This window comes from Rana temporaria, chromosome 1 (genome assembly GCF_905171775.1).
Source record: "Rana temporaria chromosome 1, aRanTem1.1, whole genome shotgun sequence".
Taxonomy (NCBI): Eukaryota; Metazoa; Chordata; class Amphibia; order Anura; family Ranidae; genus Rana; species Rana temporaria.
This window is the reverse complement of record NC_053489.1, coordinates 536,738,257-536,756,442: the sequence shown is the minus strand read 5'-3', so window position 1 is coordinate 536,756,442 and position 18,186 is coordinate 536,738,257. Positions and strand designations below refer to the sequence as shown.

At 38.4% G+C, this 18,186-nt stretch overlaps 1 protein-coding gene across 2 annotated transcripts in view; it reads left to right on the top strand.

The window, feature by feature from the left end:
- The window catches only part of FSTL5 (follistatin like 5), an 803,249-nt gene that overhangs the window by 740,083 nt on the left and 44,980 nt on the right, over positions 1-18,186 (top strand). For both annotated transcript variants that reach the window (XM_040332604.1, XM_040332598.1), the window contains 2 exons: positions 2,154-2,272; positions 5,501-5,650. In XM_040332604.1, coding sequence (XP_040188538.1) covers positions 2,154-2,272; positions 5,501-5,650 — 269 coding nt within the window. The remainder of the gene's footprint in view (positions 1-2,153; positions 2,273-5,500; positions 5,651-18,186) is intronic.

Here is an 18,186-nt window from a genome sequence, read left to right as displayed (position 1 = left end):
CCAGTCAAAGTTTAGACCAAAATTCAATTGAGAATCTGTGGCCAGACTTTAAAATTGCTGTTCACAGATGTTCTCTATCCAATCTGACAGAGCTTGAGCTATTTTGCAAAGAAGAATGGGCAAAAATGTCACTCTTTAGCTGTGCAAAGCTGATAGGGACATCCTCAAAAAGACTTACAGCTGTAATTGCAGCGAAAGATGGTTCTACAAAGTATTGAATACAAATGTATGTCAGACTTTTCAGATATTTATTTGTAAAAAAATTGAAAACCATTTATAATTTTCCTTCCATTTCACAATTATGTGCCACTTTGTGTTGGTCAATCACATAAAATCCAAATAAAATACATTTACGCTTTTGTTTGTAGCATGATGTGGAGAATTTCAATAGGTATGAATACTTTTTCAAGGCACTGTAATTCCCGACAAACTCGATGATGTTGAGATTTTGGGCCCAGTGAGGTCAACCATCACTTCCAGGATTCCTTGTTTTTCTTAACTACTGGCTGAATGTTTGGGGTCATTGTCCTGCTGCAGAATACATTTTAGGTCAATCACACACCTCCCTAATGGTATGGCATGATACGTTTCTGCATGTATTTCTCAGCATTGAGGACACCATTGATCCTGACCAAATCTTCAACTCAATTTTGCAGCCCCCAACTTGCACGGATCCTCCACAATGTTTCTCTGTTGCCTGTAGACACTCAGATAAATGCAGATAAACTACTTTGTGTCTTGCTGCTGTGCTCAGTCTTGCCATTGCCATTGTGTATGACCTGTGACATGAAACTGTCTTCCACAACCTCACCTTAGTAGCAGAGTTTGGCTGTTCTTCACCAAGTTTTAAACTTCCTACACAGCTTTTTCTGTTTCAGTTAACGAGCGTGCTTCAACCTGCATATAAATTGATTATCATTAGCACTTGTTTGGAATAATTGGTTAATCATACACCTGACTCTAAATATCTGACTTTGTGCAAGTGTACAAGTTATGCAAGTGTAATATTTTTTGCAGGTTTGAAGCCAATGTGTAGTCACACCAAATATTGATATACTTTTTATTTTTCTCACTTTGCATTGTAAATTGATAAAAAGAAACAATTAAAAAAATGTTATCTTTGAAAGTAGCATTTCTTCGCACCTGCATAATACTTGCACAATATATATATATATATATATATATATATATATATATATATATATATATATATATATACACACATATATTGTGTATTTATATATGTGGATGAAATCCTTTTAGTTAGATTTGGGTTGAGTAAAGAAGTGTCCCCAGCAGGGAGATTCATTCTCTTTTATTATCCTGGTGACTGTTGTCAAGGTGATGGGAAATCAAAAATGTTAGAGTTGTCATAAGAGGTAAAATGAAATCTTCCAACAGGGACTGTCCAATAGTGGATTTTCCCTCAGTTTGGAGAGATTTTTCTTGCTTCAAATTTTATGTCTGTAACAAGAATTAAAGAGAATTTTTCCTGACAGGACACACACAGAGAAAACAAAGCTGACAATGCTCTTAACCATGCTTTACTCTGTTTAAAACAAAAAAAAATGATTTTCCGTCATGTACATGTACAATCTTATTTAAGGCTGTATTTACACCTATGCATTTTTAGTGCTTTTTGCATTTTGCTGATTTGCACTACAGAACATGTTCCATAGGAAACAATGGTAAATGGACTCAAGTGCAATTCTGCAAAATGCAAAAAACACCAAAACTGCAAATGTGTGAATCCAGCCTAATATCATTATTTGGTTCATCATAGACAAACCCGTCTTTTGTTTTTTTCCAAAATCATTCCCATGGCCATAATCATAAAAACTAAGACAGGAACTAAATTATATGTTTTGTAATCATTATTCTTAATATTCAAATTTCTGAGTAACATATACTTCTTTTTACTATAGATTATAAACTGGAATGTTTATTTTACATCTCATTATGAACTTGTTTAGACTACATTATTTAACTTGTGACTTGAAATGGGAAATGTAATAATTTTTAAAGTGTGAAATTTGAAAAATACTTATTTTGATTAAACCTTAGATAAATAGACATTTACACAGCTTTTCCGAATGGTTATGCCATTGTATAACAAAATAGATTTAAAAAATATTCACATTTTTCTTTTAAAGGTCTTGGGATTGGAAACTTGTTTTATGTGTTCAATAATGATGGCATCAAAGTCATTCAACCTGTCGAATGTGAATATCAAAGACATATTAAGATGACAGAAAAAATCTTTGGAACCCAGGTAATTGTATTATGTACAGTAAATACATGTTGAAAATATAAGCTTTTCTACTTATAGAATGTCTAAAAGACTGCAGAGTTATTAGTATATGTACTATATATTTAGTTTGCATAGAGCATCATAATTATTATCAATTTACATTTCAAATTGATTTACTAAATGGGTAATGTTTACACTGGCATGTGTTTATTTCTAATAATCAGTTAGGTTATAAAAAAGAAAAAAAAACAAACAAAAAAAAACAGAAAATGCCTGATTGAGTTTAGTAATTAACGTTTTAATTGTTTTTGCTATATTTCTCCTGTAGGTCACAGGAGTGCAGTTTGTTCTGCATTCCTGTACACTGTTTTCAGCAGACAGCCAGCAAAAGTACTGTCAGCAGTACTGTCAGCCATATTTTGTCCTGGACCGGCACCTGGCTCAGCCTCTCAGCGATCGGATGAGAATCTGAGCCAGCCTCTATCACCCACACCACAGGCCAACGCTTCAGTGAGCGCTGGTGGGGCAGAGCAGAGAGCTGGTGAACGACAGTCACGGCTCTCCGCTCAGAGCAGAGGGGAGAACTGAGTGATCAGAGCAGCATGTGATGTGAGCATCACTTCTCTTTTAAAAAATGTAAACTACTCCTTTAGTATATCAGTTCCCTTGTGTGTGCACATAGATCAGCCCTTGTGGGTTTCTAATACGATTTGTAAAGGTAATATATGCCAGAAGCAAATATAGAATACACGTCCCTGTTTGGTTGTGATAGTCTGCCTAAATAGACTAATACTTTATTAGCAGAAATGGCCATTAATGGCCATGCAGCTGCATTGATTTGTTCTATGGCAGAAAAATAAGATACAAAATATATATTATTTATGTCTTCATTTATTCATTCATATTGATACATTAATTGTTGCAGTAATGCCCTTATACTGTGTCCTAATGTTAGTTAAATCATTCCTGTGTCAATATCAATTGTTTTCCTGGACACCAAAGCAGATTATAACTTATAAAGCATCATATATACACCTAGAAATACATACACATATTGTGTTGCTCCCAAACAAAAATGCTCACAGGCTATGAAATAAATTGTAACTGAAATTAAATGAAACAGGCAGAGCTAGAATAAGCTAAAATATGTTGTTAAAGGTTATTCTTGCAATAATACCATAGTGACGGTATGAAAAAAAAATAGAGGACTACAGGTTCAAAAAATGAGCCACATCCAATGTGTGTCAACTTTTCCATTCTCCGAGCAAATTAAAGTTTTATTGCCCATTTTCTCTCTATTGTAGTACATCATTTTTATTCATTTGGGAGTGCTTACAAAACCCATGGTTCCTTGTGGACTTCATTGACTTACTGTCAAATTACCTGTGTAGAATTACAACCAAACCCTGAAGAAAACATTGCCTTTGTTGGTCCTGTGTGAACTATTTTTTAATTTAGGTTTAAAAAATGAAACTTCTAAAGCACAATGCAGCTCTAAAGCATAGGGCAGTGGTTACAAACTGCAATGTATACTGTATATTGAAAATATTGACAAACAATATAATCTTGTTCATATTTTCTATTTCTAATATGAAATGTACTTTTACTCTTTGTGCCATGCAGTGAAGTGTGTATAATTACTTAACTAATATTTTTTACACTGGGTGGATGTTTATGTTTGTCTTGTTGTGAACTAGTAAATGTAAACTATTGGAATTCCTGCTTTAATTTACTAAGAAATGCATTATCTGTCCCTGTAAAAGCATTGTGATTCATTAGGACAATGATGTATTGAAGGCAGGGAATACCACCCTATATACACTTTTGTTACTAATAATCCATAATCACATAATCCTCATCATATCTCAGTTATGTTGGGTGAGGAACCCACCTTTCTTAACCTCCCTGGCGGTATGATTCTGTCTGGAATTACGTACCAAAAGCGGTACATTTATTTTGCAAGGAAATTGGCGTTTTATACTGTAGGCCTGTAATTTTTAGAAATAACTCACTTAAATCTGACCAAGCAAGAGTCTTGTAGGCATCCCGGGTATGATTTTTTTTTTTTAAAACAAAATTATAAATTATAATATAATAAATAATTATAAATAATTATAACAAATAATAATATAATTATAATAAAAATTATTCAATAATGTAATCAACTCAAAATCACTGAAATTTGCAGTTGCAGAATTGTCGCTGTCATTATTTTATTTTTTTTATGACGAATTTCCCCGCAAATCGCTATCGCACATTTCTGCAAGTGATTATAATTTATTATCGCTGTTTTCTAGCTGATCTAAAACCATTTTTGACATAAAGGGACACTTTTGGACAATCTACAGTTTTTAGGCAGAAATTACATTTTTTATTATATAAAAGTACATGTAGGACACTGGGCAGACCACTAGGGACAAGGGGGGTGTGTATTTTTTACATACAGTACTGTAATCTATAAGATTACAGTATACTGTATGTAATGTGTTTGTTTACTTTTTTGAATTTGGCGCCGTTCTCCGTCCCCGTGCGTCGTAACGTCGCAGGGAACGGAGATCGGCGTCACACGGGGACTGTGAATCGAGCGAGGAGGTCCCGCTCGCTCACACAGCGGGTGGCATCGCTGGATCCAGGGACAAGGTGAGTAAACCAAACCTGTGGATCCAGCGAAAGGTAAGCCCGTCCAGCCCGAGCGTGACTCGGGTTTGCCGATCCTAACATGTAAAACCAACCCCGAGTCACGCTCGTGTTTACCGTCAGGGGGGTTAAAGTGGCAACCATAAGCCAGTAGGTAAGGGGTTGGAATGCCTCTTTACTTGAGTCCTACCCTAAATTTGTCCTGGTGACCATTTTGATAATTTTTAGCACCACAACAGAAATAGAAACAATCCCATAAGGGGTACATCCTCTGGTAACAATAGTCTAGGCAAGATTTCCCTCACTTTTCAGATATTTAATATCACTTCCTGTTGCTTTTACTGGTCTGGAAGTGAATGAAAACACCCCAACAGGACATAGGTGACAATATAAAAACAAACAAACAAAACAACACTTGACACTGGGTTCAACCCTTCCTTACTTTATCCAAAACAAAAAAAGTTTTTTTTTACTTAAATTTAGATACCAGCTTAGGACTCTTATCTATTATTTTTGTATCTGCTTGTCTGTTTACAAAACAGTTATTTGTAATTTTACTGTATGTAATTAGAGGTTTTTTTTTGTTGAACAGCAATGTGTTTTTTGTTGTAGGATGAAGTGTGTCCAAAGATAGAAGGACTTGAAACGGAAAATTGCGTATGGGCATCAGCTGTTAATGTAAAAGACAAATTTATCTATGTGGCTCAGCCTAAACTAAACAGGGTCATTCTTGTTGATATACAGGCACAAAAAGTTGTGCAGGTAATGTATTTTGTTGATAATTCTAGACTGTACTGATATGTATTTATTAATTTTAGTTTTAAATAATGATGTTGTAAAGCACTGCGTAAACTGGCGCTATATAAATCCTGTATAATAATAATAATAATAATAATAATAATAATAATAATAATAATAATAAAAAATATTTTATTAGTTTCTTAAATGTCCACTATTATCAATAATAATAATAATAATAATAATAATAATAATAATAATAATAATAATAATAATAATAATAACAAAACAACACTTTTGAGGTTTTTGAGGTTTATATAAGGAACACAACCTACCTATTGATACATTTATTCAACTACTTTGTTTCTCAATTATCCTGTGCCAATATGAGTGCCATCATAATAACATGTGAATACACAATAATATAACACAATAATATAATACATTCATGTATATTTCTTCTTATTATAATATAAATCCCATTCTTGAGTGCAATTAAATAGTTAATGATAAATGTCAGAATTTGTTTTAACTTGTTGAGTCTTCACAAATCCTCAAAAATCTGTGCTTTGTATCAATTCACCTTAGTGCTCCCCCATAAGAAATGTGCTCACCTCACAGAGTGTGACCTCGCACTTAAATTTGGTCAAATAAAGCTTTTTAGTCAGCCTGGACTAACAGATCATGCTTTCCTCCTCATTGCTCCATTGATGTACCTCCATTATGACTCGATATATGTGAGAGAGAAAGAGCTCCAAATAGTGCTTATACCATTTTAAACAATATTAAATTTATTAAAAATGTGCATAGAACTCACATTTAAAAGATGCTCCAGTGCACCAACTGTATATAGCATGTGTCTTATAAAACCACAATGCTGCAGCTGCTCCGTGCCTCTCCATGAAAGATGCAAAAATGTCTTGCCAAACAAATCTGCCCCTCCCCTACACTTAACATCACAAGGTCTCGTGACTCCTCAGAGGGAGATATTTAGAAGTTGATCTGCTAAACCTGGAGAGTTCAAAATTGGGTGCAGCTCTGAATAGAAACCAATTGGCTTGCAAGTTTTTTTGTCAGAGCCTAATTGAACAAGCTAAAGTTAGAAGCTGATTGGCTACCATGCACCGCTGCACCAGATTTTGCACACTCCAGTTTTAGTAAATCAAACCCTTGGTGTACAGTACAAACTAGGACCATACTGCATATACATTGAACATCAGTGTATGTTCATTGGTCATGGTTATGGTTATTGTGCATGTGAACATCCATGCGTTTATGGGGTTCTGGGATCCAATTGAACCTAACAGTTTATACTTCTGTCTTCTTTTGCTGTAGTAAATGAAGCCCAAACTAGAAGATTTTTGAATTTTAATTTTTTTTCTGCCCTTTTATTGCACAGTAATACTAGTGTACTAAGGCCCAGTCAGACTACCACATTGTGGTAACACAGTAAAATGTACATTACTTCAATCCACATACCATAGTACTTTGTGGTGCAATTCATTTTGCATGGCATCCTAATGCAACGTCAAATTAAATATAAGTAAAATTATTGAGCCGGAAACTCTGTAGTCCATATAGAAATTTGAATGGTTGGTTACAAAAAGTGACAAGCAAAACACTGATGCGTTTCGGCAACAGCCTTAGACGTAGCTACGACTAAGGCTGTTGCCGAAACGTATCAGCTGTTTTGCTTTTTCTGTTGTAGTGTGTAAGAGTCTGAGCAAATGAAAGGGGACCATGCAAACATGGACTTGGATTCCCCGCTATGTGCGACATCATCAAGCAGGTCTGATACCAGGCATATTCCGGTACATTAGCAGTCCATGCACATGAATGCAACATGTTAATCACCCTATTCACTGCATTGTACTGGATAGGTCTGAATGGACCCTAAAATTTAAAGGAGCTTTAAGTAGCTTTCTAAAAAAAAAAATGTACACATGACCTAGTTTTTCCATCAGTGTTATCCATCTATTCACAAAATCTATTCAAATTATAAATGTCACATCACTACACTTTTTAGACCATCTATAAAAGAGTATTTGAGCTCAGCATATAACTGCTCATTCAAAACGGATTTGGAATGATACGTTGACCTTAAAAAAAAAAAAAAAAAAAAATAATACATGCACATACAGTCCTGATCAAAAGTTTAAGACCACTTGAAAAATGGCAAAAAATCATATTTTACATTGTTGGATCTTAACAAGTTTCCAAGTAGAGCTTCAACATGCAACAAGAAGAAATGAGAGTGAGACAAAACATTTTTTGAGCATTCAATTTAATGAAAACAACAAATAAACTGAAACATGCTGTTTTTCACCTGATCAAAAGTTTAGGACCACACCTCCAAAAAAAAAACTAAACCCCCCCCAAAACAGAAACCCAACTTCCAAACATGAACTCAGTAATGAATAGCTCCGCAGTTATTGTTGATCACTTCAAAAATTTGTTTCGGCATGCTTGATGCCTCGCGTTTCCATGAGGTGAGTGGGAACATTTCTCCAAGTGGTGAAGACAGCCGCACGAAGGCCATCTACTGTCTGGAACTGTTGTCCATTTTTGTAAACTTCCCTTGTCATCCATCCCCAAAGGTTCTCAATTGGATTTAGATCAGGGAAACACGCAGGATGGGCCAAAAGAGTGATGTTCTTCTCCTGGAAGAATTCCCTTGTCCTGCGGGCATTGTGTACTGTAGCATTGTCCTGTTGAAAAACCCAGTCATTACCACACAGACGAGGGCCCTCAGTCATGGGGAATGCTCTCTGCAACATCTGGACATAGCCAGCGGCCGTTTGACGCCCCTGCACTTCCTGAAGCTCTATTGTTCCACTGAAGGAAAAAGCACCCCAGACCATTATGGCGCCCCCTCCACTGTGGCGCGTAGAAAACATCTCAGGTGGGATCTGCTTGTCATGTCAGTAACGTTGGAAACCATCAGGACCATCAAGGTTAAATTTTTTCTCATCAGAGAATAAAACTTTCTTCCACCTTTGAATGTCCCATGTTTGGTGCTCTCTTGCAAAGTCCAAACGAGCAGTTCTGTGGCGTTCAAGGAGGCAAGGTTTTTGAAGAAGTTTTTTGTTTTTGAAGCCCTTCAGTCTCAGATGCCGTCTGATGGTTATGGGGCTGCAGTCAGCACCAGTAAGGGCCTTAATTTGGGTCGAGGATCGTCCAGTGTCTTGACGGACAGCCAATTGGATCCTCCGGCTCAGTGCTGGTGGAATTTTTTTGGGTCTTCCACTTGACTTTTTTGTTCCATAACCCTCAGGATCATTTAAGAAATTCCAAATGACTGTCTTACTGCGTCCCACCTCAGCAGCGATGGTGCGCTGTGAGAGACCCTGCTTATGCAGTTCAGCAACGTTCTAAACCGACCACGTTCAAAAAGGGAGAGTTTTTTTGCCTTTGCCATCACAACGTGTGACTACCTGACAGGAAATGACAATGAATCCACATCTTTGCACCGATTTGGCCTTTTAAAGGCATGTGGTCCTAAACTTTTGATCAGCTGAAAAACAGCCTGTTTCAGTTTAATCGTTATTTTCAATTAATTGAATGCTCAAAAAATGTTTTGTCTCACTCTCATTTCTTCTTGTTGCATGTTGAAGCTCTACTTGGAACCTTGTTAAGATCCAACAATATAAAATATGATTTTTTGCAATTTTTCAAGTGGTCTTAAACTTTTGATCAGGACTGTATTTTTGCAGGTAAAAATGTGCATTTTTTTTGTCAGGAGCCAACAGAGAAAAAACACTGCCTACAGTTTTCTGACAGTCCCTCCTTATGGGCTTTCTGTTTAGGAGCCCTCAGAAGCGTCAATGAACTACAAGAGCACTCACCAGCACCTTCACAGTTCATTGAGAACTACAAGCTGTTTTCTACAGTGGCAGACAGGATTTGTAGTTCATTAATTCACAAATTCCTGTGAATTAATGATGTGGCTGATTAGGAGGAGCCCTGCAGAGCTGAGATGTTTTTAACTTGTGACAGTGGATGCGGGAAGAACTGCCCCCTACTGTCATGGGGGAATCAGGGGTGTGTGGAAGGTGCTGTATAGTAACATGTTACACCCTAAATATGAGTGTAACATGTAATATGTTACAAATGGTAAACATAGCCTTTAAGCTTGACATTCTAACTATTTCTTTCTGAAATACGTGCTTAAAGGGTTTGTTAATTCACACTTTGATGTCACTGGCAGCCCCTCCAATATATTAAGGCAGAGCACACTGTATATATTTTTTTCAAAAACAAGCATTTTAAATAGCTATTTAGAGCTGTCTTCAGGCAGTCACATGACCCGTGGCCACTTTTCTACTCCAATGGATGGCTATACAGTGGCCACAAGTCACATGACTGGCCTGAAGACAACTCTAAAGAGCTATTTATAAAGCTTGCTTTTGGAAAAGATATATACAGTGTGCTCTGCCTTAATATATTGGAGGGGCTGCCAGTGACCATTCAATATTTTTGGGATATGTACTAATAGCAGCAGGGGGATGGAAATGGAGACACACAGCAAGGAGTTGACAGGGAGGGAGGAGGGAATGAGGGGGAGAGATGAGAGCAGAGAAGGCTGCATATGACTGAGGTACACATTTTAACCGTGGTAATCAGTGCTTGGGAGCCCTGATTTACGTGGTCAGTATAGCGAGGGTAATACAGGAAGCTGCAGGTTCAGGAAGGTTTTTTTAAGTTTAGCAAGGGGCGGATAACACAGCACAAGCACTGTGCTGTGCTGTTTAAACTGCTTTGAGGGACCATTTTTTTTTTTGGGGGGGGGGTTAACAAACACTTTAAGAATTTGTCTTATTAATGACTATGGTTTAATGCATGCTATAAAAAAATTGACAGAGAAGCTTCATTATATGTGTGCTTTGTAGCAGCCCACAGTATTGTTTAATATATAATTCAACGGTTCTGTTATTTTTTTCTTTATTTATTATGATCATCTCAACTATTTGAATCATAAATTGAGAACATGCCCGTATTTTCCTATTTAAAATTGTTTGCTATTTGCTAAGATATTAAGTGAATAGGACATTTCTGGATGTTTTGATGACACGATTTTGAATTTCTATTTTATGTTGAACTGTTTAATTAAACTGCTCTTGACAATATGTTTGCCTAAGTTCTGGAACATTTCAGTTCCATAAAATTTATATCCCCATAAATACTGCTTTCTTGTTGACTAAAGCTTAGAACTGCCTATAAATGCTTTGAGATTTATTGTGCCTTTTGCTTATAACCATAGTAATAGAATGTGAAAGAAATTGAGAAAACTCCTTAAGATTACAGGTTACAACCACAAACGCAAATGATTTCAAAGAGAATTTCTTTTGCTGAGAAACATATTTGGTTAATGTTAGCAGTACCTAAATCATGACATGGTTGAAGGTTCTATTCAGTAAAATTTTATGAGTGCAACTAAAACATCACTAAACTCTCATGTATAATCAAATCAGAAATCCATTAATTGATCATGTGCTACATTATTTAAATCTGAACTCTAAAAAACAGCCAAATACACAGATCAAATACATATATGAAGGGTGTTTTACCATTTGTATTTCTCTATCCAGTCCTTCTCCTCCAAATTTACAAAACTCCCCCCCCCCCCCCGCATAGTCCTATCTACAAAAGGAAGGACCTGATTTTCTCTACTGTAGTTTAATTTTCAAGCCAAGATCTCCTTCCAGACAATCCTTTCATCCTTGGTTAGTGAAAAGATTGCACTGCTTCCCTCCACCTTTTCTGAGCTCTGTCATACATGCTGTAATGCTGTACAGTGGATTGCAAGAGACTGATACCAAGTCAAATTCAGGTGCAGAAAAATACATTTAAATATGTTTTAATGATTATGGAGCTATGATATGTTTGTGCCCTTTAAATCTGACCTGAGTTCAGCTTTAAAATTCATTGCACCAAACACTGAAATTTCAGTTTGTTTTTAACCACCTCCCACCCGCTGTATAGCAGTGGCGGCCCGTCCATAGGGACGCACGGGCGCCACCCCCCCCCCCCTCCCACAGTCACAAAAAACAAAAAAAAACGGGCCCTTTAAGAACTTTTATTCGGCTAAAATGTCATTTTGACATTTTAGCCGCAGTTCTGGTGGCCGTCTATAGAGGGCGCTGCAGCGCCACCCCCTCTCGCAAATAACACACATTCGTGCATAAATGCACAAATGTATGTTATTGTTGGTTGCCAGCGCTGCCTGGTCTATTCAGATAACCCGATGCGGGACGCCAGTTACCCGAATAGCGGCAGCTGGTTGGCTGAGGGGAACTGCCTATCAAAGCCAGCGGCTCTGATAGGCTTTTCTCCAGCTCTCAGCTGTCTATACTCTGAGCGCAGGCAATCTGCGCTCATTGTATAAGACAAACGGCCGTTTCAGCCAATCAGGTTCCCGGATTCTGGTTATCAGGAACCTGATTGACTGAAGCTTCACCACAGCGGCAGAAGACATCGAGGGAGCACATGGAATCCTCAGGTAAGTGTTTTTTACAGGGAAAGGGGCACAGTGACATCATGGGGCACAGTGGTGACAAAGGGCACAGAGGTGACAATTGGCACAGTGGCATCATGGGGCACAGTGGTGACAAAGGGCACAGAGGTGACAATTGGCACAGTGGCATCATGGGGCACAGTGGTGAGTGACAATGGGCACATTGGCATCATGGGGCACAGTGGTGACAATGGGCACAGTGGCATCATGGGGCACAGTGGTGACAATGGGCACAGTGGCATCATGGGGCACAGTGGTGACAATGGGCACAGTGGCATCATGGGGCACAGTGGTGACAATTTAAGGGCACAGTGGTGACAATTGGCACAGTGGCAACAGTTGAGGGGCACAGTGGCTGCGTTTGATGGCATGGCACAGTGGTGACAATTGATGGCACAGTGGCTGCGTTTGATGGCATGGCACAGTGGTGACAATTGATGGCACAGTTGCTGTTTGATGGCATGGCACAGTGGTGACAATTGATGGCACAGTTGCTGTGTTTGATGGCATGGCACAGTGGTGACAATTGATGGCACAGTTGCTGTGTTTGATGGCATGGCACAGTGGTGACAATTGATGGCACAGTGGCTGCATTTGATGGCATGGCACAGTGGTGACAATTGATGGCACAGTGGCTGCGTTTGATGGCATGGCACAGTGGTGACAATTGATGGCACAGTTGCTGTTTGATGGCATGGCACAGTGGTGACAATTGATGGCACAGTGGCTGCGTTTGATGGCATGGCACAGTGGTGACAATTGATGGCACAGTTGCTGTGTTTGATGGCATGGCACAGTGGTGACAATTGATGGCACAGTGGCTGCATTTGGTGGCATGGCACAGTGGCTGCATTTGATGGCACAGTGGCTGCATGTGATGGGCACAGTGAGGTTGCAATTTTTTTTTTTTTCGTTTGCGCCCCCCCAAAAATTTTGAGCACCAGCCGCCACTGCTGTATAGTCAAATGATGGCGGGCAGGATCTCCTCTTGTTCTGAGACAATGACATATGGTGTCGCCCTAGTCTCAGCTCTCTCTTGTGCCCATATAGCACGACGATTGCGGGCATGCTGTGTCCCTGTGTCCAAGTACATATTGAACCACTTCAATACTTTTACCCCCTTCATGCCCAGGGCAATTTTCAGCTTTAAATACTGTCACACTTTGCGGTCATGCAATGTTGTACCCAAATTAACTTTTTTTTATATATTTTTCCACATAAATAGGGCTTTCTTTTAGGGGTATTTAATCACCAGAGTTTTTTGCAAAAAAAAAAATGAAAGAAGACCGAAATTTTGTATTTATTCATTTTGGATACAGATTGGTGTCACTGATAGGCAAAAATTGGCATCACAGATGGTCCCTGGGACACGGCTAGCCCATGATCATCGTGCTGCATGACCCAGCGGTCACACAAGATTAGTGAGACTGGGGCGAATTTTCATATGCTATCATCCCAGAACGAGAGGGGATCCCGTTAGCCATAATTTTTCTATACAGAGGGCAGAACTTTACCCATAACAACTTGATAAAAAATAATGACAAATACGAACCGAATTGTCTCAAGGCGCTTGTATCCAGAGTCGTGCTGATCCTTCAGAGGAGATGGGTCTTCATTTTTTTCCTAAAAGCCCGATGTTTTTTTTCCATGCGAATGGTTGTGGGTAGAGCATTCCAAAGCCGAGGTCTTTGGACTGAAAATCTACGTTCTCCCTTAGATTTGTAGCGGGCTGTGGGGATTTCGAGAAGGTTTTGGTTAGTTGATCGTAGCACCCGATTGGTGACGCAGGGTTTAATTTTCTCGATTATATATTCTTTAGCAAGAAACATACATTACTCATTTATAATTATGGTACCAACATTAGTTGGTACCATTGCTTCGGTTTATTCTTGCAGGAGGCTGCCATTTTTCCAAAACCCAGAGGCCATAAACAGCAGTAAATCATAAAGCGTAACTAAACCCATCAAATTAACAGTTTTAAAAAATAGTTACATTTCTGGAATGCCGGGATTGCTAACTGTCACGTTTCCTTGTATCCTCAATCAAACTGTCAAATTATGAAATGGCTGGTGTCATAACTGATCACATGTTCTGAAGCCTGTTAGCAGCTTGCTTAAAGTGGCACACTTCAATTAGGATCTGTGTTCAACATTTACAAACTGGCATTGAATGGTACTTTTAAAGATTCAACAAAGCTGTTTACACTGCTCTTATGCCACCTCATCAGTGCCCACCTGTGCCAATCAGTGCCCACCTGTGCCGCCAATCAGTGCCCACCTGTGCCACCAATCAGTGCCCACCTGTGCCGCCAATCAGTGCCCACCCAGTGCCATCCCAGTGCCCATACAGTGCCCATAGGGATCTGTGTCCACCTGTGCTAATCTGCGCATTGCCCACCTGTGCCACCTCATCAGTGCCCACCTGTGCCAATCAGTGCCCACCTGTGCTGCCAATCAGTGCCCACCTGTGCCGCCAATCATTGCCCACCTGTGCCGCCAATCAGTGCCCATCTGTGCCACCTCATCTGTGCCACCTCATCAGTGCCACCTCAGTGCCCATCTGTGCCAATCAGTGCTCATCTGTGCCGCCTCATTAGTGCACAGCTGTGCAATTAGTTAGGTGTGCAATTTATGCTCCTAAAACCCCTGATGGCGCTCCCTGCATTTTGGGCCTCTACAGTATATGTGGCTAGGCAGTGAAAAAGTCTCACACATGGGGTATCGTTCTACTCAGGAGGAGTAGCAGAATGTATTTTGGGGTGTCATTTGTGGTATGCACATGCCATGTGAGAGAAATAAGCTATTACAATGACAATTTTGAGAACATTTTTAAATAAAAAATAAAAATCTTAATTTTGCAAAGTATTGTGGGAAAAAATTACAACTTCTAATAACTCACCATGCCTCTTAATAAATACCTTGGAATGTCTACTTTCCAAAAAGGGGTTATTTGGGGGGCATTTGTACTTTCCTGGCTTGTTAGAGTCTCAAGAAATGAGATAGGCCTTCAGTACATCAGGTGTGATCAGATGTGATAATTTTTTATGATTTGCACTATAGCTTGTAGACTCTAAAACTTTCACACAGACCAAATAATTTCCAAAAATGTTGGGTTATTTTTATGAAAGACATGTAGCAGTATAAATTGTGGCCAAAATTTATGAAGAAAAATTAATAATTTGCAAAATTTTATCACAGAAACTAAGAATTTTTTTTTTTTTTTTTAAATTTTCTGTCTTTTTTATTAATAGCGCAAAAAATAAAAAACCCAGAGGTGATCAAATACCACCAAAAGAAAGCTCTATTTTTATGAAAAAAAAGATAAAAAAATCATTTGGGTACAGTGTTGCATGACTTAGTAATTGTCATTCAAAATGTGAGAGCGCTGAAAGCTGAAAATTGCTCTGGGCAGGAGGGGTGTTTAAGTGCCCAGTAAGCAAGTGGTTAAAGTGGACATCCTCAAATGCATTAATAAATCAGCACCATTGGGTATAAAGATATATTACCCACCACCATGATTTTGACACATATATTATGTATATATGTTATTTAATGATTTTGGGAGCCACCTTAAATTCAGAACTGAAGTAGGCTGCCACTGAACATGGTCAATTAGACCACATTTGCATCATCACCAACTAGGCTTGTGTGAGTGAAGGTATCATAACATATTGAACCATCGTCACTCCAGTAAATAAAAATCAATGCACACCCTTGAGTAGGAGTTTTGTTGGAATGATAAGCTTGTAAAATGTAGCTTAATATACACATAAACTCACTCATAAAAATATAATGTTTTATCATTTGCCATATAGCAATGGACAGATACAAAGAGTACTGTCCAGCTAATGAACTAATTTACTGGCTCCAGGTGTCATAGTACATTTAATAAAGCCTGTCTAGGATAAACAACTGTTCTATTTTCTTGGGGAGCTGCAAGGCTTGTTCAGCTGGGATATAGGAAAGTCTTGTTGATACAGCCCAAGAGTACCCTTATGTGTCATCAGCAATCTCAACTAGTCATTAGTGCGTTATCCTGAGGATCTATATCATTAGTTTAAATTAGCTGTACTTAATTAGCCAGCTGGTACCTTCTTTGACAAACAAGAAAAGCAATTTAGTGCAGGAATACTGGAGATGTTATACTGGGTAGATGTCCATCTAATTCTCCATTTATATAACCTTGCATCGTCAAGAACACAATTTTGTTTACAAGGTCTGTCATTTAATAAAACAATACTTAGTGGAGCACAAGGCACAGCTGAACGGAACTGTCCCTATAAAGTAAATAGCAAATAAAGAATAGTCTAATCCATTCATAACAATTGGTTTATATATATATATATATATATATATATATATATATATATATATATATATATATATATATATATATATATATATTCATTATTTTGAGATCATTTTTAAGGACACTTTGCTGTGGAGCTTGTTTACCACTGCTGGCATTCTGTTTTGTATATGAATTACATACTGAAGATGCCATATCTGTATTGAATTAAACATTACCAACCCAGATTGTCCAGAATCCATCTATTTCCATAGTAAAAGTAGCACACATAGTAAAGAAACACTGGCTAGGCACACATTTAACCCTTTGTTCACCCTGGATGTTTAACCCCTCCCCAGCCAGTGTCATTAGTACAGTGACAGTGCATATTTTTAGCACTAATCACTGTATTAGTGCCACTTGTTCCCGCAAAAGTGTCAGTCCCACTGTAAGTCACTCACTGATCGCTGCCATCAATAGTATAAAAAAACAAGTAGATACAAATTCCAGTATACAGTATATCCCATAGATTGTAGACGCTATAACATTTGCGTAAACCAATCAATATACGCTTATTGGGATTTTTTGCCAAAAACATGTAGCAGAATACATATTGTACTAAATGTATGAGGACATTTTTTTTCTATTTTTTACTTTGGATATTTTTTATATCAGAAAGTAAAATATATTTTTTTTCAAAATTGTCGTTTTTTTTTAGATTATAGCACAAAACAAATTGAATGCAATAGTGATCAAATACCGCCAAAAGAAAGCTCTATTTGTGTGAAAAAAATGACATAAATATTTTTTGGGTACAGCATTGCAGGGGTGTGGAAGTTTCAGTTAAAGTAAAACAGCACCATATCCCAAAAAATGGTCTGGTCATAAAGGGGGTAAAACCTCAGGAGGTCATGTGGTTAATAAGTTCTAGGAAAGTGAACATTTGAGTTGCTAAATGTTTATTTTAAGCGGTAGGTTGGAACAGTGCATTTGATTGACAACTGTTATGCCCCAGTGAGTGTTTAGGTGTGGTTTTAGAATCTGTGGGGGTTAATTTCCTGAAGACAAATGGACAGTTCACCTTGAAAAGAAGCCAAACTTTGCAAGAAAATTTTCCCCAGAACTTTAGTAAATGAGGTGAAACTCTCCTCCAAACACAAATTCATTTTTTTTTTTATTTCCGTGTGATTGGGTATTCTTTACCACATTCGCTAAACTTGAGCAGACTATTTGCCTTTAATAAATCAACCCATGTGAGTCTACTTTGTTTCAGTAACTTTTCACTCTCTACCAGAGACAGCTAGTGCTAAAAAATTTTTGGGGGCGCAAACAAACTGAAAAATTCTGTAAAAAAAAAACATCAATTGTAGCCACTATACCAAACGCAGCCATCAAAACGCAGCCACTGTGCCCATCAAATGCAGTCACTGTGCCCATCAAACGCAGCCACTGTGCCCATAAAACGCAGCCACTTTGCCCATAAAATGCAGCCACTGCGCCCATCAAACGCAGCCACTGTGCCCATCAAACGCAGCCACTGTGCCCATCAAATGCAGCCACTTGGCCCATCTAACGCAGCCACTTTGCCCATCAAATGTAGCCACTGTGCCCATCAAACGCAGCCACTGTGCCCATCAAACGCTCCCACTGTGCCCCAAGTGCTGCCAATGTCCCCCATGTGCTGTCACTGTGTCCCAAGTATTGCCACTGTGCTCCAAATATTGCCACAGTGCCCCAAATGTTGCCACTGTGCCCCAAG